The sequence below is a fragment of the Stenella coeruleoalba genome, assembly GCF_951394435.1.
Source record: "Stenella coeruleoalba genome assembly, chromosome: 3".
Taxonomy (NCBI): domain Eukaryota; kingdom Metazoa; phylum Chordata; class Mammalia; order Artiodactyla; family Delphinidae; genus Stenella; species Stenella coeruleoalba.
Genome location: NC_137148.1, coordinates 8,991,277 through 9,016,689, shown reverse-complemented (window position 1 = coordinate 9,016,689; position 25,413 = coordinate 8,991,277). Strand labels below are relative to the sequence as shown.

Genomic DNA, 25,413 nt, shown 5'->3' with positions numbered 1-25,413 from the left:
ACGTGGCTTCTAAGTTCTTCTGTCAAGAAGAACATTGGCTCACAGGACATCTACAGGCATGATGCCAACAGAAGCTTGAAACACACTCACTGATGGGACTCCTTCTACACTTGTGCCTCAGCTATCTCCCTAAGAAGAACGTGCCAGGCTGATACAATGGTCCCAGGTAGAGGATGAGAAATGCACGGAGCAGAGCAGACCCGGCTGAATGGTCCAGCTCACCCACAGACACACGAGCAAAGGGAGTCTAGATCAGCCGATCCCCAGCCCATCCGCAGACGCATCAACTATAAACATATTTTAAACTAGAGTTTGGGGGTGGTCATGCAGCAGTAAGCTGGTATATATGCTCAAGGGTCTCCCATCTTAAAATATATATGACTGTCTTAGTCCATTCAAGCTGCTGTAAGAAACTGCCATTGACTGAGTGGCTTAAACAACAAACATTTATTTCTCACAGTTCTGGAGGCTGGGAAGTTCAAGATCAAGATGCCAGCAGATTCAGTGTCTGGTGAGAGCCCGCTTCCTGGTTCATAAGGTATCTTCTTGCTGTGTCCTCACATGGAAAAAAGGGTGAGGGAGCTCTCTGGAGTCTCTTGTATTAAAGCACTAACTCTATTCATGAGGGCTACACCCTCATGACCTAATTACCTCCCCAAAGCCCCACCTCCTATTACTATCACTTGGGGATTAGGATTCAACATATTAATTTGGAGGGAAGACATAAACATCCAGTTCATTGCAGTGACCAACAGTAATCCCCAGGACCTGTCTTTGTATTCTCGCCACCCACCACCAGTCATCTGACTCCTTTTCAGGCTAACTTCCAGAGTCTTCTACTCTCACTCTTGCTACTTATACCCCCCACCAATTCTCCTGAAACCGTCTTCCATCATTCCCCAATGACTGTCTTGTAGCAATATCCAATGGTTACTAGTCAGTTCCCATCTTACTAGACATCTCTGTAGCATTTACCACTTGCTTGTTCCATCCTTTTGAAACACTTTCTGCAAATGTCCTGATAGCTCACCCTTCTGCTTTTCTTCCTCTCTCTCCACTTCTCTCTCAATTTTCTTTGTGAATTCTTCTGTTCTCTGCTTTCTGAAATGCCACTGTTCCTCAGACATATGACTAAGCCCTCTTCTCATCCCCTACACTCTCCCTTGGTGATCCTATCCCCTCTCATGGATCAAGTTATCATTCTAAAACTTCCAGATCACTTATTGCTAGCTAATCTCTCTTTCTGAGTTTCTTACCTAAATATCTCTACTGGATATTTCATCTTGGGCATCCCACCAACAAAGCAAACTCAACACATCAAACCCAAAACGTGTTTCTTCCAAACCTGCTCCTCTCACCCACATTCCTTATTCAATGATGAATACCACCAATAACTGACAGAGGTGCCCAAGACAGAAATCTGGGCTTTCTCTTCAGCCCTCCCCTAATCCCTTCCCCATCCAAGTATCATGGAATTCTGCCAATGCCACCTCTTAAACATCTTCCAAACCTGTCCATGTTTCTCCATCCCCACTTCTAACCTAGATGAGGGCCACCACATCCTTCCTGGGGTCCACCCCTCTCCTACCTGGACTTCCTGGTCCGATTTCTGCCCCATTCTCCACACTACCAGCAAGAAACTCTTCTGACCAGCACAACAACTACTTAAAACCCGTCATGGCTTCTACTCTTTAGATGAGTCTCAACTCTTTAACTAGCTAGCTCCTTCTTTATCTGACCCTGCTCTCTGAAGGGCAGCAGAATATGCCACCTCAAAACATGCAACTTTGACATTTATTTTGAGCTGAAGGCAACTGAGAAGAAGCAATTACAAGAAAAGTTCCCTGTCCTCCCTCATTTGCCTAAAAGCAGGACATACATTTTCTTATTTTATTGCTTTATGTTTCCCCAGTTTTACTGAGATATAATTAACATATATCACTGTGTTAAATTAAGGTGTACAGCATAATGATTTGACTTACATATATTGTGAAACATTACCATAGTAAGTTTAGTTAACATCCATCATCTCACATAGGTACCAAAAAGGTGGGGGGGATGGTTTTTCTTCTTTGTGATGAGAACTCTTCAAAAACTGCTTTCCCTTGTCCTGTCATTTCTCCACAAATGTATTGCTCTTTATGGAAGATGACGTATAAGCCAGAGTTCTAAGCCACTTCCTTGAGTTATTCATTTTTCCCTGGGTGTCCCCCATTTACACACGCGTGTTTATAGATGTCTGGTCCTCTCTTGTTAGTCTTTTATTACAGGGGTCTCAGTTGGGAACCCAGAAGGGTAGAGAGAAGGTTATTTTTCCTCCCCTATATCCCCGCTTCATCCTCAGCTCTTGCACCAATGCCCTTCTCCTCGACTCTTTAATCATAACCCTCTTTTTAATTCAGCCGTGTACCACACTTTCTCTAATCTGGTGGCCTTCGCACCAGGCTAGTTCCCCGCCTGGTATACTCTTTCTTTGCTTTCTACCCAATTACCTGATGAGCCTTCCCTTACACTGGAAGCTCTGCCCTGGTCCCCCAAGCCTGGATTAGGCACCTGAACCATCATGCCTCATGGTCCACATTTCCAGGTGGCCGTGGATTCCCACAGCCACCACTGTTGCTCATAAGTTCAAAACTTCCAACTGACTGCAAGCTCAATAAATATTTAGTAAGTAAAAGGGCGGAAGGATTCCTACTTCTCCCTTGAAAAAATTCACTTATCAAAAAGGTTGCTAATTTTCAAGCCATAACCCACATTAACTAAGATTACATGGCCATCACAATTATTAATTCAACATGTAATTGGGTACCAATGATGGGCTAAATGTCTTGTTTATTCCTTTATTCAAGGAAAGGAAACAGACAATAAACGTGTGCAGACCTAAAAATGGAATTAGGGTTGTCTAAAGACTTGATGGGTCTGACACCAGGTACTCAAAATATACTTTTCCAAACCAGGCCAGCAGAGGGAACTGTTGATTGGAAATATCAGGTCCCAGCAGCACTGAGGAAGAGAACAGATTCTTCGTCCCCATCCAGAGGAGGAGAAAATGCACAAGGGGAGCAGGGGACGGGCAGCACAGACAGGCTTTCCTCTTGTCTGACCGAGGAGCAGGGCCAGCTGCTGCGAAGGAGGTGGCATTGTTGTGCTCAGTCAGAAAGGCTCCAAAAAATGGAGTTTATGGGAAAAGGCGAGGCGATGCTAGGAAACCTCAGAGACGTGCCAAGTTCTAATGTACTTAAAACAGTAGAAACCGAGTACAAGGAAAACACTTCAAAAATCCATAAAAATCACAATGAAGTCAGACTAGAAATCGTGATCGGCTGTAGTGATAATAAGATAAATACAATGAAGAGGCGTTGGCCTGCCTCAGGCCAAGTCCTACATTCTCCTCTGAAGCAGGACACTCCCCAAATCCAGTTCACAATTCAGAACACACACAGGCAGCCTGAGCCTGCCAGCCACTCCTGGGAGCCTCACTGCCACCCTGTCCCCAGCAAACAAGTGACATGAATAATGCCAGGCTGGCTCTCAGTGCATTTCCTCCAAAATCTTAAAGATAATTTCAAGGAATAACAAGTTTTAAGGACGCACCAGAGGTTACTTGTACTGAACCAGCTTGATAGTATCACCAGTTCAGAAGGACCCCTGCAGTTTTCTCACTTCATCTTACTCCTGCTCTTCTGTTCAAGGGGAAGAAGAAACGGAGAAAGTAAACACCTAACGCCATCCCCGGGGCGTGTAATTCATTTCTTTGGTTATATCCTACTTTATACTTTTGTTAGGGGAAGTAAGGTAGAAATTGAAATTACTGGCTGAATGAGATTTAGGGATTATTTGAGGCTTTATTTTCATATATCCTCTCCATCGTAAAGGCCTAACTTAGATTCAGCTGTATCTTTATTCTGCATAAGGACCTGAGAAGGTGAGACTTCGCAGAGAACACGGCCAGGCAGACCCAGGCATTTGCATCCTCATTTACACTCCCGACTCTCAGATGAGCTACACAGCTGCGATATCAAATAATAGAAACATGTGGTCACTTTACAGTTTTCCTTAACCACACAGATTCTGCGGGGGCCAAAGGTGACTGAGGTCACTCCACCGCCCTGGCCAGCGATTCGTTTTGCCTGGGGCAGGGTGTGTGATGCAACCCTGGCAGATGTAACTGAAGCTGTGCTGGAGGCTTCTGGAGATGTTGTCCCATCTTAGAGAACAGAACACGGACAGGGATTTGTTCCTCCTTCCTGAAGCCTCCTGTGCTGTAACGTGAAGCCACACTGCTTGGAGCTGCCAGGCCATCTTGGGATCATGAGGCAAAAGGTCAGGAGCATTTCTGAGAAGCCGGCTCCAGGTCCTGACATCAGGAAGTCATGCGGTGAAGCAACCCCCCAACTGTTGCCTTCAGACACATCATGTTGCAAGAGAAGACTGTTTCCTCATCGTTGAAGCTTGTTTTGTTGGGTATTCAGTAGACTGCGCCCAAAAGCACTGCAGCAGATCCTAGGCTCCAATAAGAATCAGGGAAACACAAAGAGCAAGCGAAGTCCATTCTGAGTTGACAAACTCTCAACCCTTGGGAACGTGGTGGGAAATATAAATTGGTACAGCTTTTCCTAAAGGCCACTGGCAGGGGCTACGTAAATGTGCACATTTAAAAGGTGGGCGTCCTTTGATGAAGCGGTTGAGTTCTAAGAATCTATCCGTGCATTTCTTCTCTTTCCTTCTCTGCCCTGCTCTGACCGCCACAGACCACACCTGCCGGGTTCCTTAGCCCTGAAGTCTCAGGTGTGACTGAGCAGGGGCCCGGTGGAAGGAGGGCGGGTATGAGCCCCTGTCCCCTGCCCACCTCCCTCCTTGAGTGGCCCAGGTGTCCCAGGTCCCAGCTCCTGGGGGCAGCCTTCCCGGGCTCTCTCCCTCTCCAGGGCCTGCCCCTGAGCTCTGCTGCCACCTCTACTCACAGCCCCCTTACCCATTCCTCAGCTTAGACTCTGAGCACACCTGCCGCTCCACCTGTTTCCGGCCGGGATGCTGACAGGTACGCCCTCCTCAGAGATGCGCCCCTCGTCCCCAGCCCATCAACACAAAGGGCTCCACTCCGGCGTGGTCTGAAACAGCCTCATTCAGAAACCCGTGCACACTAGACTTTAAATTTGGGAGATGGGGTTACGTGTGCCCTTGCCCGCCCTGTAGACCCAGCACTTAGCACAGCCCTTGGACATGAAGTGACTGCTGAATAAATATTTGTTTTAAAAGAGGATCTTGTGGGGCTTCCCTGGTGGCGCAGTGGTTGAGAGTTCACCTGCTGATGCAGGGGACACGGTTTCGTGCCCCGGTCCGGGAAGATCCCACATGCCGTGGAGCGGCTGGGCCCGTGAGCCATGGCCGCTGAGCCTGCGAGTCCGGAGCCTGTGCTCCGCAACAGGAGAGGCCACAACAGTGAGAGGCCCGCGTACAGCAAAAAAAAAAAAAAGAGGATCTTGTATAGAATGGATGACCCATGGCTTACCGAACTGTCTCAGTTAACTGGACTCGGGGGACACGGCGCCGAACACACCACCACTCGGGTGTGCCGCTGTAAGAGGCAGGGAAATCTCGTGTGCACAAGTCTACACGGAAAGATCTCCTAGATAGACTGAGTGAAAAAAATTAAAATCACAGTCTCTACAGAATTACCCCATTCACGGAAATAAAAGGTGCATGCACACCCTTTGTGTTTAAAAGGAGAGAGAGTGAGTTCTGGAAATGTAACCAGCTGGAACGTGGTCAGTCAATGAGAGAATTGGGGAGAGTGAAAAGGGACTTCTTTTTTTTATATAATAATACTTCTGTGGTGATTTTTCACTGTAAGCATGTATTACTAAACATCTTTTGGAATTAAGACATCATCAAATAAATAAAGCTGGTTATGGAATTGGATTAAAACGGGACATCTTTTGATGCTATCAGCTGAAAGCCCAAACAGCCTCTCTTTGGTCAAACAGTACATGAAAGTCATGAGCAGATGCTCAGTTGCTTTCCTTTATTCTCCCTTTGATTTAGTGACAGCTCTGTGTCCCTCTGACATCTCACCCAGGTCCATGAACTACCCCTACCCCACCCCACCCCTGGCTCTTATACCCACTGACAGACACCCTGGGTCATCATTCGGTATAGGAACATGGAAAGCCCCAGTTCTCAGAGTGAGGTCCCCAGACCAGCGGCATCAGCATCACCGGGGAACTCACTGAAAGGCACAGTCTCGAGCCCCACCCCAGACCTACACAATCCAGAACTCCTGGGGCGGGGCCCAGAAATCCGTGTTTTAACCAAATCTGGGTTAAAACATAGATTACCCACCTGTGGGTGACAGCGATCCCGCCTGTAACCGGGCAGGACCCTATGAGGCCTTCACGGGACAGACTACCACCCCCTGTGTCCTCTGCCTTCCTCTTGTTGGTAGAAAAACTTTAGCCTCATGGGCCTCCCCCGAGTTCCAAAGAACAAATTTAATCGGAGAAGTGAGAAAACGCAGAAACAAAGGAAAACAGGCAAGTCAGACAAATTAATAATGGTTTCGCCATCACACAAAGTCAAGGCCCTTGAGTTCCTCCTCAAGGGCTATAGACGATAGAATCTGAGTCATGTCCTTGAAGCTATTTTGCAGATCCCAAAGTCCCCACCAGGTGGGAGAAGTTAACCGTATGCTCCCCACAGGCATGTAGACCCCCAGACGGGTCGGAACCAGAAGGTTGATGATATTGACTCCCAGTTACTTCCCACCAGCCAATCAGAAGAGCGTCCACGAGCTGATCACACACCCCACAGCCCCTTCCCTCACCCTGTCTTTAAAAACCTCTCCCTGAAGGCCTCTGGGGAGTTCGGGCCTTTTAAACCCTAGCTGCCTGGACTCCTTGCTTGGTGCCTGCAGTGAACGCTGCCCTCTCCTCCACCGCACCTGCTGTCAGGACACTGGCTTTACTGCCTGCGGCGAGTAGACCCAAGTCTGGTTCAGTAACAAGCTCAAGGCTGCTCTCAGAGGGGGAAGCAGCCCCGTGAGGTCATGACCTCCTGCAGCAATAAATTAGGGAAAAATCGCTTCCTTACATGGAGGCAATTAAGAGAAAGAAGGACATGCTTTCTAATTGGACTTCTTTTTTTTTTTTTTTTTTTTTTTTGCGGTACGCGGGCCTCTCACTGCTGTGGCCTCTCCCGTTGCAGAACACAGGCTCCGGATGCTCAGGTTCAGCTGTCATGGCTCATGGGCCCAGCCGCTCCACGGCATGTGAGATCTTCCCAGACCGGGGCATGAACCCATGTCCCCTGCATCGGCAGGCGGACTCTCAACCACTGCGCCACCAGGGAAGCCCTGGACTTCTTTTAAAGTAGCACAAGAACCATACTCTCCCTCCTTCCCCTCCCCCTAAACAATTCAATCCTAAAGCTCCGGTGGGCAGAGCCAGGAGGCCTCCCCCGCCCCCGAAGCCCTGGGTGGGTGTCCCAGGGCTCAGAGCCCCCGTGGAGGGAGCGGGGACCACGCAGAGGTGAGAGTGGTTAAGAAACAGACACTACAGACAGAACTTGGACGAATCAGTCAATAGGCTGAGGATCGTGGAAGCCAGGAAAAAGAGAAAATACGTTACAATATTTTGTTTCTATAAAAGAAGATGGAAAGGAACTTATCTACGCATCCAGTCGTTAACAATGGTTATTACCTCTAGAAAGTAAAATGGGAAAGAACTAAGAGTGAGGAGCTAAGAGATCTTCACCCTTAAGTTTAATTGCTTTATGTGTTTAATTGCTTATGTGTTGTTTTTTTCCAAACACTGTGTATCGTTTTCTACGATCAGCTTATAAGAACATCAGCTGAGTGGAGAAAGCACCCAGGATGGCCACCACGTTGCCAGCCTCCTGCACGACCCGGTCTGGGTCACATCCCCGCCCCCTTGCCACGCCCTCACCTCTGGTACCCATACACTTAAACACACCCCAGCCATATGAGTCCTGCCAACTGCCCTCCAGTCTAACTCTGTCTGGAGGGGAGGCTCCACTGGGGACCACCAGCGCTCTTGAGGTCACAGCAGGAGGGCCATGAACACAGGAGTCTTGTCCCCTGTCCCAGTTTCCCGCCCATGACCAAAGCAATAGGGAGAAGCCTTATCGGTACGAGAAACCACAGAAGGACACCATCCACTGGCCAGAATTCCAGAAAGGAATTTCTGTCAGAGGCAGTGGAGACAGGAGCCAGCTGTAGGGAAGGATGGGGCATTACAGGGTTTTGTTTTTGTTTCTGTTTTTAACTTTTAATTTTATATTAGGGTAGAGCCGATTAACTATGTTGTGATAGTTTCAGGTGACTCAGCCGTACATATACGTGTATCCATTCTCTCCCAAACTCCCCTCCCACCCAAGCTACCAGATAACATTGAGCAGAGTTCCCTGTGCTGTACAGCAGGTCCTTGTTGGTTACCCATCTTAAATATAGCAGTGTGTACGTGTCAATCCCAAACTCCCTAACTATCCCTTCTCCCCACCCTTCCCCCCGGTAGCTATAAGTTTGTTCTCAAAGTCCATGAGTCTGTGCATTACATGTGTTTGAGTAGACCTGGGGCAACTCCAGCAGTGCCCCAGGGAAAAAGGGGGGCTGCGGGGATGCACGGAGACCCACTGATGCCGTTTCCAATGCCCAGGCACATGAGCCAAGCAGGAGACCTGAGGTGCTCCCACGCCCAGCTCCTGCGGCCAGCAGAAACGACACCAGGTAGGGGTGTGTGGTGCTCAACCTTGGCCGGCACAGACCGCTGCCCCACCGCACGCCTGCAGCCCAGGGACGGGAGCTGCCGCTGTGACTGCCCTCAGCCCCGCCTGGATTTCTCCCTCTGCACCCCAGGCCTCAGACCCAGAGCCTGGAAAGCACATGGATCCCTTTCCTTCTCCCTTTGCTGGGCCTCTCTCTAACCTTGAAAGGACCTGTGTCATCTTTGACTTAAATAAACCAGTTCAGGGAAGCACAGGCTCTGCTTAAAGATGAGCGTTATGGACTAAACGTTATCTTCCTCCAAATTCCTATGTTGAAGCCCCGAACCCCCAACGTGACTGTACTGGAGATGGAGACTTTGTGCGGGTAACTTAAGGTTAAATGAGGTCAGAAGAGTGGTGCCTGATCCAATAGGACTGGTGTCCTCATAAAAGGAGACACCAGAGACCTGGATCTTACTCTCTCCACCGTACAGGGACACAGCAGGAAGATGCCACATGCATGCCAGGAACAAAATGGCCCAGCACCTTGACCTTGGACTTCCAGCCTCCAAAACTGTAAGAAATAAATTTCTATTGTTTAAGCTCCCAATTTATGGTATTTTGGTAATAGCAGCCCAAACGGGCTAAGACATAAGTATTCTCATGAAGAAAAAAATAAATTTAACCCAATGAATAGCATAAAAACAAACTGATGAAGAAATATGAAGCATTTCCACAGATCCTGGAGTAGAAGATAGAAAAGAAAAAAACAATGATGAGAGAAAGCTGTGACGTGAGGACCTAACCTACACCTAAGAGGAGGGAACCCCAGAAAGCAAAAACAAAACAAGGCAGATGCAGTGTTCAAAGAGATAACAGAAAAGTGTTTCCTGAAGTAAAAATATGCCTAATATAAGTCAAACACAGAGAGCAGGAATGGAAATATACGATAGTGACAGTTGGGTTTTTTTTTGTTGGTGGTGGTTGGTTGGGTTCTTCTCAAGGATAGGGGGCAGGAGATCTTTATAGGCTGAGAAACAGGGTATCAACAAAGACAAAAATTAGGCTGGACTCTTAGACTATTCCTCTGCAACATGAAATTTTTTTTAAAAAAAAGCAAAAGACAAGTTGTTATTTTCTGAATGAAAACAAAATAAAAACATTTTCAAACAGGCAAGAATTCAGAAAGTGCCTCATGGGTATTAAACAACCACTAATATCCCTACATACATAAAGAGCTCTCGCAAATCAATAAGTAACTTCGCCTTCGTACTTTCTCATACTCCGGGATGAGACTCGTGCTCTCGTCCATGCCTTGGCCCTGCTGCTCAGGAACGCCTGGCATCCCTTCTGTATTCCGGCAGGGACTGGAGTCTGACGCTCCACACTTTCCTCCTGCCGTGAAGACCTCTTACTTAGATGGCTCAGCATTTCAAAGGCCTGGGGACCGAGTGGAGGCAACGTTTCTCCGACCACCGCTCCTTTCATGTACATCCCTCTGAGCTGGCATTCCAAAGGCTGAAAGCCAGCCCAGACCCACCTCTCCCCTACAGCCCACCATCACGACCACCAGGACCTGAGCCTTCTGCCACTCGGCTTCTGCTCCCTCTCTGCTCTCTGAAACAGCCTCTGTGCCCACCAGGATCATCTCGCCCGTCACCACACACCCAGCCTCACGCCACTCAAACGCATTCCCTCGCATTGTATCTAGGCCCTTGATGACCTGGTCCCCTGCCTCCTCGTGGGGCCACCCCTCCCCCATCCTAGACACACATGGTCCTTGGCTCTTCCTAAGACATGCCTGGCTCCCTATTGGTCCTGAAGCTCTGTGGTGCATCGGCTGGCATGGCCTCCCTCTGACCTCTGCAATGCCCAGCTCAATGCCCACCCCCTCCACGACCCCTGTCCCAAACCACCAGGCTAGACGGGGTGTTCTCACGCCAAGGCTCTCAGCGCACCTGTTCATCAGAGTCCCATCAGATGGCCATTTAGCTGGACAATTACTCAAGGGCAGAAGTGCCCTTCACTTCACCACCCCTGGTCCCTGCCCAGGTTCTTGGCCAGTGGGGGTAATGAGTGATCAGGTCACGGTCACTGAACGCCTCTCACAATATCCTTTTACTCTTTTGCTGTTCAGGACGTTGTGCACCTGGGCTTTCAAAGTCTGGAGCGCCTCCACGCAGGGAAAGCTTCACGCCCTGCCACCTGACGAGGTGGACGTGTGTGAGCACAGCCCTGACACCTGGCTAAGTTTGGGGGGGTTTCTGCCTTAGGCTTCTCGATTGAAAAGCAGGTGAGCACAGACTACTTCCCGTTATGGGGACAAAACTGCAAGGTGCTGAGTCTCTGCTTCCACTGGGCTCCGCAATCAGTCACCCACGTTGGATTAGACACAGGGGCCTGTGATGCAAGACAGGACAGGGAAGTCCCCCTTGGGTGGCAGCGGCAGAAATTCCCTTTCCACAGTCAACACGCTGTGTGGTTTGGGGCATTTTCTGCAGCGTCCCGGCCCTGAGTCTGGTTCTCAACAACTCTCAGCAACGGTGACCCACATTCTTTAATAAACAAACGCCTTTTCTTCCTAACTCAGCCAGAAGTAGCTTCTCTGCTGGAAACTGAGGACCTGAGTGATGCAACAGATGTAATTTTGACGGCCAAGAATTTTGAAAGTGGTCTATTACAAACCCGGTTAGTACCACGGTTACAAAGGAAGCGCAGTTCTGAAGGGATGAGCACAGTTTCATGTTTGTCCCCAAAATGTCTGAGTACAATTCCAGAAGAGGAGAGCTGTGCACAGGGCACTTGGCAATGCTGGCATAAGGACCACCTCTGGAGATGAACATCCCAGGACGAAGTTCACTTACCCTTTACAAAGCGCTCTCACTACCAGCCTCACCTTGTTACACTGATACACTCTCCGCAAGAAGTCCCTGGTTTCCTTTACATCCCCAAGCCAAGTGCAAGGTTACCTCATAAACACGTCCACTTGTATACATTCACTGTCACTAGTGCCTCTTCCACTCATGAGCTCACCAGCACCTCCCAGATCCCGGGAGCACAGGGTGGGGTGCAGTGCTCTGGGGTAGGGGACGTGGAGCTGGCTTTCCGGGGCAGCTTCATGTGGAAAGGCTTCGGGCAGTTTCAGAGCTAGCTCTGCCCCACGCTGAGTCCTGCACTAGTGCGTAAACTGCACTTGGAACAGACAGCAGACCTGACTCCCTACTAGGTCTATTCCTTTTGCTCTCACCTTTGTGCTCTGTCGCCTGTGCTTAGTCATGCTGGCTCTGCACCTTTTGTAAAGGAATGTTGCCTATAGCCTGAAATATACAGGAGAGCTCGTTCTCCAGGCCCTGACCTCTAAAGGTGTAACGCTTTTCCATCCACATAGAGATAAAAAGTTGCAAAACAGAAAACAACTGTCTTGTTGGAGGTTTATAGGAACATTGTGACCAGACCTGCTCAGACAGCTGCAAGAACGAAGGATTCTGGCAGGAAGAAGTTTCCCACAACCAGCCACACCCCCTCCCCTTTTAGTATAAAAGAAGCCTGAATTCTAACTCACGGAAGACGGTTCTTTGGGACACCAGTCCACCTGTACCATCCTCTTGGTCTGCTGGTTTTCTGAATAAAGTCACTGTTCCTCACCCTAACACCTCACCTCTGGGTTGACCAGCCTGTCATGCAGAGAGCAGTATGAGCTTGGACGCAGCAACACACTGTCCCAAACACACACAGAGAATGTCACCCACCTTCAGCCCTTTCCTTGTCCCTCTTAGCAGTAAAGCACGACCTCTGATCAACTACATCCTTCTGCCGTCAATCTCAGGAGCGAGGTCAAGTGCAGCCCCCAGCACCACTGCCTGGGAGGGAAGAGAAGCTGGGTCTTACCTGCCTGTGCAGCCGTGATTAGGGCCGTGTTGCCCTCGCTGTCCTGCCAGTTGACGTCAACGTGGGGGCAGTCTGCTAAGACCACCACAGTATCCACAAAGCCGTGGTAGCAGGCAACAATGAGGCCGGTCTAGAAATGAAGAGGGAAGCAGGTCAGAGGGGAAGAGCAAGCATCAACACCCAACAGCAGCGTGCATCCCCTGCCCTGCTGGGCACGACGGGCAGGAGTGAGGTGAGAACCCACTCCGGGTTCTCAGCACCAGGTTAGAGCAGCTGGCCATGGTCCATTCGCAGGTGTGTGCTGAGCGCTGCGAAGAGCGAGATGCTGTGCTTGGAAATTCAGGGACAAAGACCCCGCCCTCGGGGTGTTCCATTCTAACGGGAGGAAGAGGCATCAACTACAGACCTAAGATGTAAGTGTGCTATAAAGTAGACTGGATCAGGGCAGTTGTGAGCCCCGGGGCCATGCGGCTCAGTCTGGAACAGGTGCTGGGGCGGGCTCACTGAGATGGGGCGCTGGGCACAGACCGAGGAGGTGGGGGAAGACGCCAAGGGGACCTGGAGGGGGAGGGGCAGGCAGAAGGCCACACCTGGCTGCCCAGGGACCAGTCTGGAGGCTGGTGACCACAGGTGGCCTCAGTGGCCAGGGCAGGACTGGAGTTTGCTCTGAGCGAGATGGGGAACGTTTGGGGCAGTCCGCTGTCAATAGTTTGCATCAATTCTGGCTGCTGGGTGGAAAACAGACTCTAAGAGTGGGAGCACGGAGACCAGGTGGGGCTGTGGTGACCCCCTTTCCTGGCACACAGCCCCTAAAACCCTCAGAGTTTGCTTTTTGGATGCTAACGAGATGACTCTTGGTGGCTTCAGGATGGGGGCTGGTCTATAGGAGAGCTTATTAGAAGGTTAGATCTTTAAGCTCCACTGCCCCTCTCACCCCTACTCCTACCTCTGGGGTGGGGAGGAGAGGGTGGAAAACTGAGTCCAAGGACTAATGGCCAATGATTTAATAGCTGAGCAAATCATGCCTACTTAATGAAACCCCAATAACATCCTAAACAACGGGGTTCAGAAAGCTGCTGGGTTGGTGAAAACACAGAGGTGCCGGGAGAGAGCATGGAAGCCCCGCACCCCTCCCCCATGCCTGGTCCCGTGCTTCTCTTCCATCTGGCTGTTCCTGAGTTACAGACTTTATAATAAAGCAGCAGCAGGATGTAAAGCACTTTCCTAAGTTCTGTGAGTCGTTCTAGCAAATTACTGAACCCGAGGAGGGGCTGCGGGAAGCCCCAGATTTATAGCCAGTCAGGCAGAAGGTGGCCCGTGGGTCCTGCGACTAGCATCTGAGCTGGGGGCAGTCTTGGGGGACTGAGCCCTTAACCCATGGAGTCCTTGCTGACTCTAGATAGTGTCAGAATTGAATTGAATTGTTAGACACCCTGCTGGTGTCGGAGAACTGGTGTGGAAAAACGACATGGATTTGGTGTCAGAGAAAACCCCAACGCTTGACATTGGGAAAAAGAAAACACCACAGGGTGTTTTTTCCTGCAGATGCTGGACAGGTGATGACAGTGGTCACCATGCACCAGGAAGCAGGACGAGAACCCCACGTGCTGGCACCCTGACCACAGATCTCTAGCCTCCAGAACTGTGAGAAATAAATTTCTGTTGTTAAGCTACCCATTTTACGGTATTTTGTTATAGCATCCCAAGCTGATTAAGTCACCTTGTAACAAAGGATTCAGGGAGATCCTAAAATTCAACCCAGGGTAAGAATTCAAGATCCAGAGTTAATGATCACGTGACTCTGAGCCCTGCCAGCTGCACCCACCAGCGCTCGGGGACGCAAACCTTAAGTTTAGGGCAATCCCACAGTGGCCCAGCTCTATTTTTGCCAGATTTTTAATAAGAATGTAATTGTTCATGGAATGAGGAGAGGGCACGGGCAACCCCTCACGCTTATTTCAATAAGGCTCCTAGTTGCCTGCCCAAATATATTAAATGTCAAATATTAGAATTTTTAAAGTTTTAGAGAATACCATTCATTTTTTAACACTGACATGCATACTACAGCAAAGTGAACTGTATAATTCTGTGACTACAGTAAAGGCTATCTAATACCTTCCTGCTTGTGCATTCTTTGAAATAGGTCATTCTATCTACAGAATGAAATGTTTCACAACAATTTAATTTTAAGGAGAAACAAGCATGGAGTCAGCCCAGGCAGGCTCTACTTCTAAGCTTTCAGTGTCTCTGATAACCAGAGGTCACTGCCCCCAACACCTGCATCCTCCCAGCTAACTTGTCAACTCACTGCTGCATAAATGGTCCAGAAAACTTGGGATTCCCCGCATCGTAAATGCTGCAGTCTCACTCTGAGTTTCTTTGGATGACAGTGTTTCTCGAATATTCTACAATCATCTCCTGACTTATAAATGAGGCATGCTGCACAAAATGTAGCCACTTCCTTTTTATATAATTCCACAAGGAGCTCATAGTTGCTACAGAGAAAACATCCAGAAACATAGATTAGAAAAAAAATTTTCAGTCCAGACACACAATCTCACACAGACACACACACAGAGACACACCCACACACACACCCACACACACATTTTTTTAAAAAATTTTAAACCAAAACACAGGATTATTTCCTATATGTCTGTCAGGAATATACAGCAACATCTACCAATAAAAGTAATTCTGCGTCAACATTTCCAGCGGCTGTGGGGTATCATACATATGGCAGAATCTTAGTTATTTAATGGATCCCTATTCTTGGACTCTGAGATTTTTTTCCTGTTTTTCTCTGAGTCAAACCTGCAATGAAAATTCCTAGAGCTGAGGCTGTGTGCATATCATTTCTTATTTTCTCAGAGGACATTCTTAGAAGCCGTATTTCTGGATTAAAGGAAAGAGTTATTCTGAGAGTTTTTTTAACACATATTTCAAACCCACCCTACAGAAACATCTCAAAGGACATCTACTTTCACCAATCCTGCCAACCCAACCATTAGTTACGGATTCCAGGGAATTCCCTAGTGGTCCAGTGCACTTTCACTGCTGAGGGCCCAGGTTCAATGCCTGGTGAGGGAACTAAGGTCCTGCAAGCCACGTGGTATAGCCAAAAAAAAAAAAGGATTCCGGTTAAAAGGAAGACTTCCCTTTGGCAGGTAATAAATAAAGGGATGCTCTCCAGGGCTCCTGGTTCCTGGTTCTTTTGGAATCAGCCTCACCTCCACTTCTTCCTACCCCAACCAAAAGGGGGTCTGTTCTAGAACCACAGCCCCTTCCAGCCCCTAAGGTAAGCCTTCCCTAAATGTGAAGTAAGCCCCTTCTGATGGCGGCCTTGGAAATCTTAGCATAACCTTAGGTCAGAAATGAAGATTATCAGGAAAAAAAAATAGATAATGCAATTTAAGGGCTCAGGATAAAATGGTATTGAACACAGAAGTAGTAGCTCTAGGCTCCACAGAGACTTCCCTTACTACTAAAAATCATTACCTTTATCACCTATTTTCTGGGAATCTGTTCCAAACGACTGACATTTCTATTTTTAAAACTAGTGTTTAGCTATAACTTAAACCCTGTTTTGGCTGGGTCATCTTAGTGCCCCCGACAGGAAGCTGGGAGGGGAGCTACCATCTTTAGCAACCCCTGACCACGGCCTCCCAAGACCATTCAACAAAGGACCTGTCACAAAGGAAAGTACTGTCCACCCGCCGAATTGTCAGAAGCCCACTGGCACGTGGTTCCCTGAAGCTACAGACAGTTTATTTTTTAAATTACAAACAAAGCATTCATGAGAATAAAATATTATTATTAAGGGAAAAAAAAGTAAGCTACCTACAAGTGGAAGCCCCCATTTAGCGGTCAGCTGGAAACTCTAGGCCCTCGAAATACAGCCCTAATTTTCAAAGCCTACATACGGTGGAAAAGTCAGAGCAATGATAACGGAATAAAGTTGAGATGTTTCTGCTTAAAAATTGTAAGCATTTGTACATGAAAAACCAAAGATAAACAGACCAAAGCCCTATTCCTTGTAGGAAGAAAGGATGATATAACACTAGGATTCTAACAACATCATTTATTACATTAACAGATGAAAGGGGAGGGTGAAGAAAGAAGATCATCCTCTAAGTGTGTTAAACCTCTCAATACACACACACACACAGACACACACACTAGCAAATGCACGGAAACATCTGGAAGGATTGCACCAAAATACTGAATTAGCATCCTCTGCAGAAGAAAGGGGAATAGAGGTCTGTTAGTTTTATGTGTACCCAGATATTTGGTCAAACGTTACTCCAGGTGTTTCCGTGACAGTATTTTTGGGATGATATGAACATTTAAATCAGTAGATACTGACTAAAGCAGATTACCCTCCATGGCGTGTGTGGGCCTCATCCACTCAGTTGAAGGCCTGAACTGAAAAAGAATGACACTCCCCCCCGCCCCCGCAAGCAGGAAGGAATTCTCCTGGCAGACTGCCCTTGGACTCAAACTACACCTCTCCCCTGGGTCTCCAGCCTGCCAGCCACCCTACCGATTTTGGACTCGCCCAAGCTTCCACAATTGTGTGAACCAATTCCTTAAAATAAATGTCTCTATCCCCCTATATACAGAGATACAGATATAAATGGACAGCTATGGATAAATCTCACTAACTATATAGCTGTATCTCTCTAAAAATCAATATACGTATCTATCTAACCATGTGTCTCTCTACATGTCTATAGATACACACACACCACACACACACTCTCTACTGGTTCTAGCTCTCTGGAGACCCCGGATTAATACAGGGTAGTTGGGGAAGGAACACTTCAGAGAACTAATTTCACTTTTCACTCCATTTTGGTACCATTAGAATTCTTTAAAACAAAGCCGTATTCGTGAGGAACTTACACGACTTTACTTCACAATGAAAAACAAGAAAGCAAACACGGTGTTTAACAACAGTCTCGTGAGGAAATACAGTTTTATAACAACAACTGAAAAAAAGAACCATCTGTGAAGAGGGGAGGGGGGCAGTGGGCAAAAGAAACAGATTGAGACGAACAAGGGGGAGACTGCAGCACCAAGACGCACGTACAAACCCCACAGCCATATGGCACAGTAATAGAGTAACTCCCCTGACCATACAGAAGAAACAGGACAGTGCCCATTTCCGACTGTAAGGAAAAACTCCACCATTCATTGTATAACTTTTAGGTCCAGAACCGAGAGTACACTCAGCTACTTGAAAATTGATGTCTATGCCTTTCTCCATAATAATACCACCGACGGGGGCAGGGAAAAGTTTATGTGACTTTATGAAAGAACTTGAGAATTCTGGTCTTCTTAAGCTACACTATGTTTCTAAAAGGTGACCATGCGTCACCGCTACTGGGGGCATAATTTGTTGGGTAAAATGTGTTAGCCATTGTTTCGATAATCTCATTTATGATTAACCACCATGACAAGAAAGTAAATTCCAGGATGAAAATTTGATCTATGTTGGTTACGGCCAGGTCCCCAGCTCTGAGAACATAGCTGAGCTGATATATACTTGTTGAATAAATGAACGAGGACTAGGGCTTCAGTAAAGTTTCTTCCTAGATGGTAAGTGGATCTGAACTTTGCACCATCGCATTCAATGGCAAGGGCATGGCCGGGACCCTCTGGGCAGCAGGCACTGCCCAACCCCGGCCTGGCACGTACACTTACGGGCGTCACTCCTGCACATTTGGTGGAAGGCCAAAGAGCCCAGCAACTCTCACAGTAACAATGCCTGAACTTGCGGACCTTAAATAATTCTCATCGAAACTATCACTCTGTAAATGTGGCTTTGGTGTTATGTATCTCATAAAACATTTTGCAGGGAGTTCCCTGGTGGTCCAGTGGTTAAGGACTCCACGCTTCCACTGCAGGGGACCCGGGTTCCATCCCTGGTCAGGGAACTAAGATCCCACAGTGCCGCACAGTGCGGCCAAAAAAAACCCAACAAACAAAACAAACAAACCAACAAAAACACTTTTGCAGATGTGTGTGACAGGACGTTTTACTCTGAGGATTGTTTCCGGGTTCCTTGAGACATGTTTACAACTGGGATAGCTGATGAGGTCAAGGGGCTGATGGGAGGTAGTCAGCAAAGCCCATAATCTCAGGAGGACTGCTGGTGAGCCTGAAAATCTGTCAGGCAGACATAATAAAACAGCTACTAGGCTGGCCTTCTAGTACTAAGACTGCAGCAAAGTTTCCCTCTGTTAACTTTAAAGGCGATGCAAATTAATACCGGGACTTAAGAAAAGGATATTCCACTGGGGGATGAAGATCGAATCCAGCATGAAAATAAATTATACCATTTGATCACAGCAAATACAATGGTACAATTATACCATTTGGTCACAGTAAGAGGGATGAGGTCCCCATGAGGGACTGGATTCCTGGTTCAGCCTTGCTCTGTGATGCAGACACACAGACCAGCGCAAGACTGACTTGGATTTTCCATTCTGAAAGTCTTTTGAAAACACCTTCCGACCATCTAATTAAGCTGTTCTCCCACTGAGATTCTAAAGGGAAGGGGTATCTTATAAAAGCCTTAATAATTCTATTTTCCCATGACATCAGTTCATTATTTCAATGTATTACAGAAAAAATGGTGGGTAATGAGGCTACAAGCCCAGCTCCACAGGTGGAAATCCTTTCCACGGGCCTAACCTCGAATGATCGTGAGAGAGGGCGCCCCCTGTAAGGTGGAGAATCCTAAAACACGCGGCTTGTGAGGAAGCCCACCATTGCTGGTCTTCAACATTTCACTGAACTATGAAATGGTGTTGTGAAACCCTTCCCGGCTGAGTCAGGGCTGTCGAATGAACCCAACAGCAAAGCCCAAACAGCAGACTTCCCCTCTGCAGTGTCTCCCCAGGCATTCAGATTTGCATGCAATTTACATGCTATGACATCTAGTTCCCTTTGAACACACACAAGACTCTTGGAGGTGTGATTTTTAGCATCTTCAGCTGGATTACTCTCTGCAATATGCCATTAGAAGTTCAGAGGGTGAAGGGCATGTCCAGGTCTGGTGAGGAGCGGTTGGGCCTGGGGGTGACCACTTGGCCAGCAGGCAGGTCCCGAGGGGTCATCGCACTGCAGGGTGTGGCCAAGCACCTCTCAGCAGACAGCTCACAGTGAGGAACCCCACGGAGCATCCCATGTACACCTTGTGCAGCAAACACTTACCATGGGCTGAGCTGTGCCAGGGCCCATGTCGACACTGGGGAACCAAACAGAACCAGGCACAACGCCTAATCACGGGCTGGCACTGGATACTACCGACCCCGCGGCGCACTTCAGCAAGCGCGCAGGCGTGTTCATCGTGGAGAAAAAAATCCAATATTGAAGAAAACTAAAACAGAAAGTACTATAACAAACACCCATGTTTCATCGGCTACAATAACAAAAGCTAATATTTTGTCATAATTTCTTCAAACTTCTGTCCGCAGTCAACATTCCAGAAGTAATTCCCTCATGTACCTTTCTCCCCAGAAGCAACCACTATTTGGTGCTGATGGGTTAGCCTTCCTGATTTTGCTTTTGATTTTTTACTCTGCATGCATGCATCTATACAGAATACATAAAACATAAAGTACTATTTTGTAGTTTAAGTATTTATGGAAAATAGTATTTCCACGTACATGTGAGCCTGCAACTTGATTTACTCAGTGCTGGACGGGTGATCTTTCCACATCGTGACTAGTATAGTACCTCTGCGGGTGGGTCCCTCATGAGTCATTTATCCCTTAAACTTACGGACATTTAAGCTGCTTCCAAATTCCCCCAATTGTAAATATGGAGCCCTGGAATGAAAACTTTGATCTGTATCTCCTGATGCACCTAGGCTAGGGCAACCTTGGAATCCGTGCCTAGGTCAGAGTTTCTGGACCACAGAACTATTTTCCTTTGGGGGCCTTTGATAGCTCTTGAGTTTGAGTGGCGGTCCCCTGTATTGTGAGACGTTTAGCTGCATCCCTGGCCTCTACTCACTAAAGGCCAGCAGTATCCCTCACTCTCATTTATGACAACCAAAAATGTCTCCAGACATTGCCAAATGTCCCCTGGGGGGCAAAATCGCCTCTCCAGTGAGAACCCTTGTGATAAGTGGACTAGCTGTGGGTAGAACATGTACCAAAATGCTCTCCAAAGTGACTGCAACTACCTAGACGCCCCCTTCAGTGTGTGAAAGTTACAATTCTCTTCATTCTCATCAATACCCAGTACTGTGAGTAAACAGCGACTTTTCAACCTTCACCAACTGCATGCGTACACATTGTTATTGTGTTTTTGACTTGCACTCTCCTGACTAGCAGTCAGATTGCAGATCTAATCAATATGTGTATTGGCCAACCTCACTTCCTCTTCAGTGAATAATTTATGTCCTCTGCCCAATTCCTATTGGCTTCTTTTCCTTATTGATCAGCCTGAGTTCTTTATATATTCGCGGTCAGCACTAACCAACAGAAATATAACGGGAGCCACAAATGTAAGCCACATATTTAAAATTTTCTGGTGGCCACGTTAAGAAAAGCAAAAAGAAATGGGTGGAATTTATTTTAATAATGTAATATTTTATTTAACCCAACATGGCCAAAATATTAGGATTTTAACATGTAATCGACATTAAAATTTTTCATGAGACACTAATGAAACAACAGGTCCTAAGAAGATGCCCTAAGACGTGCTTAACTTGCCAGGAATAGGCTTTTGTCGCCTAGAAAGGGGCAAAGGGAACTGCTGTGGAGAGCTGTTGCCTCAATAATGTCAAGCTATAAATAATAAATGAACTCAGAGTCTAGCAGCAAAATAAATAGTTGGAAGCTCACCACCTAGTGTGTTTTGCTGTCCTGAGTAAGCCTTAGGATTCTTCCAAAATGTCGTTATGGACATTCTCCCTTCTCTTTCACTTACGCTATCGTTGGCATGTAGAGGGTGCATACTCACCCAAGTCTGTGATGGGCCAGGAAGGAGCTGGTGAAGGCACACAACAAAAACTAGATACACAACAAAAACACAAGGACAATCGGTTGTGGTTGTTGCTAACTGTTCCCACATTATCTACTCCTCCCACCACATGGTAGAATTGCGTTTATCACTCCTTTTTGACCTCCGACTGGACTCTCTGATTGGCTGGTGAAATGCAAGCAAAATGGCATGTGTCAGTTCCAGGCAGAAGTTTTAAGGGACAGTGCAGGACATGCCACATTCCCTTTTCTTTTTCTGCCTTGACTCTCCCTGAAGCTGAGAGCCGGAATGTCTCTCTCTGAGCCTGGGTGTGTGCAGGCATGGAGTCCAGAGCCCCACCATCACCTCCAGCCAACCCACAAGAGCGTGAATGAACAAGAAGCAGGACTTGGTTATTTTAAATGCCAGAGATTTGGGGCTGTATGTTATCACAGTTAACATACCCTATCCAAACGTAACTTATTATATAATATGCATAGTAGTGTATATTTATAAATGTGTCAATAGTTACTCTTTATTTTTTCCTTGGAAAGAACTGTTCTTTAAGATTATGTCTTTGCTACTTGACTGGGCATAAAACTTACTTTCCTTTATAAAAATGACAGGGATAGGAACTTTAGGGTTATCTTTTAAATTTCTTTCTTAGCTTGAAAAATAAAAATTTGGTAACCATGTCATGCCACATATTCCAAAAATATCTTACACGAGGCCAGTCCACCCACCGGGGAACCACTGTTCCATGGGTACCATTTAGTGCCTGAGCGTGGTTGCCACCCAGGGCTTCTGAACTAAGTCCCTATGGTTGGGTTCTCCCCAGAGCCATCCCTTGTCCCTACTCCTGCCTCAGTTTCCTTGCCTCCGAGCCTCTGCAGGTCGTGCAGGCACCTCTGCCTGGGGTGCCCTTCCTCCCACCCTCCAGCCCCCATCACCCAGCCTGCCTGTCGCATGTCTGATTCTCCTCCACATCTTGGTTCAGCCCTTTTCTACCCATCTTCTGATGCTCTCATTGGGCTGCCCTGCACACTCCACTCCTCACTGGGAGGTAAGCTCCAAGTGGAGAAAGACCACATCTTTTTAACTTTTCCCCAGTGCCCCATGTCTGCAAGACACTCAATAAGCATTTACTGAACGAATGAAACGCCCCTGAGATGTGTCAGAACCTCCCACCTCGAGCAAGTACTCAACTTACTCTGAACCGAGGTGCTGACACACGATGACATGAGCTCTGGGCTTTTTATCTTACTTCCACCTTCAAGTAAGGAAATGACCTGAGGTCCCAAGAAAACCTCAAAGAAGACAGTTGCCTTTAGTGTGGTAAGTATCGCTCTAAGCTGGTGCTTTTGATTTGGGACTGAATAATAATAGGCATGAAAACAACAGCTGCATTCAAAGAAAACGAAAGCCGTCGGAAGGATTCATTTTAGGGACATCAAAAGTACGTCAAGGGATCTGTACCTGCAAAAGCCTGAAAACAACCCAAATATACTATACGTGGAGATGACGGGCTAATGAAACACACACTCTATGTGGCACTATGTCACCCCCAATAGGAATGAGGCCAAAATGCGTGAGCTGATGTGGAAAGATCTTCACAGGGTAGCATTAAGTAAAAATAAAAATAGCCACAGGTCAGAACAGTGTACATTCAGCCCTTCGTATCCACGGGTTCCACATCCTTGGATTCAACCAACTGCAGATGGAAAATATTTGGGAAAAAAATTCCAGAAAGTTCCAAAAGGAAAACTTGAATTGCTGTGTTCTGGTAACTATTTACATAGCATTTACGTTGAATTAGATATTATACATAATCTAGAGACGATTTACAGTATATAGGAGGGGGACTTCCCTGGTGGGGCAGTGGTTAAGAATCTGCCTGCCAATGCAGGGGACACGGGTTCAAGCCCTGGTCCAGGAAGATCCCACATGCCGCAGAGCAACTAAGCCCATGCGCCACAATTACTGAGCCTGTGCTCTAGAGCCCGCGAGCCACAACTACTGAGCCCGTGTGCCACAACTACTGAAGCCCACGTGCCTAGAGCCCATGCTCCACAACAAGAGACGCCACCACAATGAGAAGCCCACGTGCCGCAATGAAGAGTAGCCCCTGCTCGCTGCAACTAGAGAAAGCCCACACTCAGCAACGATGACCCAACGCAGCCATAAGTAAATTAATTAATTAATTAATTAAAAAAATAATAAAGTACATAGGAGGATTGTGTAGGTTCTATGCAAATACTACATGATTTCCTATAAGGGACTTGAGCACCCATGGATTTTGGTATGAGGGGGGCAGTCCTGGAACCAATGCCCCTCGGATACCAAGGGACAACTGTGTGTGATATGACCTCTTTTTGTGTGAACTTCTAAAATGTGTGCATGGCTCCTGCAACGGCACTGTTCATAAAAGATCTTTTATTTTTCTGAAAGAGGATATAAGAAATTTAACTGGCCACCTTCAATCCAAACACTGTGAGAGAGGAGCCTTCAAAGCTGTATTATGTATTTGGGATCTGTTTCAATGTCCTTTCGAGGCACTCACTTTTTTTTCATTATACAGATAAAGTAATATTGGCAGTGAGGTTACAGAGGATATTTAATTGTTATTCATGCTTTCCTGCTTTAAATAAAGAGATGCCTAATAAACTGTTTTAAATAAAGAAATAACAAACATTACTAAAGATAAAACATATACAATTATATCAGCAGAATTCTTTGAGCAGCAGGGCTTATCTTTAGATTAGAAGTAGAATAAATTCAAGGTTGTCATAATTCAAAATAATTTCCCTATGGATTAAAATTTGCATAAAATGTGAATTTTACTATCACTGGATTTATAATCTTAGATTATTAGTGATTTTAGGAAACTACTTTGTTCAACTATAGTCTCTTTTCAAATCCAGTTTTTTATACACACACACACATCTCCAAATACTTCTAATTCTAATTCATTTATATACTCCTAATGCAAAGGGTATATAATCTCAGAAGATTGTCTAATTTTCCCAATAATGACTGTGAGTTTCAGATAGTCCCCTTACAAGTATTCAGTGTTGGAAAACCACACCTGTTAACTAACAGCTGACCTGAAGGCAGGTCAATTGTCATCAATAATAACACGTTCCTCTCACCATTTTATTTACTTAATCTTTTGGAAGTCAGCCTTGGAATTTTTACAATGGATACACAAAGCTCAACAGAGACCTTTAAAGAGAGAGAACAGTTGGAAGAGCAAACTATAGAAAACCAAATGGAGCAGAAACCACCCTCCCCGATGAGAAGGAGCTCCCACGGGGGATGCTGCCCTAGCCCCTATCCACACACCAGGGGCCTGGTCTTCCAACCCTAGGCAAGCCTTCAGCTCATACAGCCCCAGCCAACATCTGACGGCGACCTCACGTAGAGACCTTGGGTCAAAACTGCCCAGCCAAGCTGCCCCTGAATTCCTGAGCCTCGGGAACTGTGAGTGAAAATAAATGCTAATTGTTCTTTTAAGCCACTATATTTGGGGGTGATGCCGTGCCGCATAAGATAAGTTAACACAAACACCAGCAAGTCCTAAGGACAGACTATCCAAAATCCAGTCACAGTCTTCTGAAGCCCACAGGTACTGAGACAAGTTATTTATTTATTTATTTATTTAACATCTTTATTAGAATATAAATGCTTTACAATGGTGTGTTCGTTTCTGCTGTATAACAAAGTGAATCAGTTATACATATACGTATGTCCCCATATCTCTTCCCTCCTGTGTCTCCCTCCCTCCCACCCCTCCAGGTGGTCACAAAGCACCGAGCTGATCTCCCTGTG

The 25,413-nt window shown here is 46.9% G+C and overlaps 1 protein-coding gene across 1 annotated transcript in view; it reads right to left on the bottom strand.

The window, feature by feature from the left end:
* ANKRD33B (ankyrin repeat domain 33B) overlaps positions 1-25,413 on the bottom strand; it is a 92,973-nt gene that overhangs the window by 34,257 nt on the left and 33,303 nt on the right. Inside the window, exon 2 of the mRNA XM_079916989.1 lies at positions 12,607-12,736. Coding sequence (XP_079773115.1) covers positions 12,607-12,736 — 130 coding nt within the window. The remainder of the gene's footprint in view (positions 1-12,606; positions 12,737-25,413) is intronic.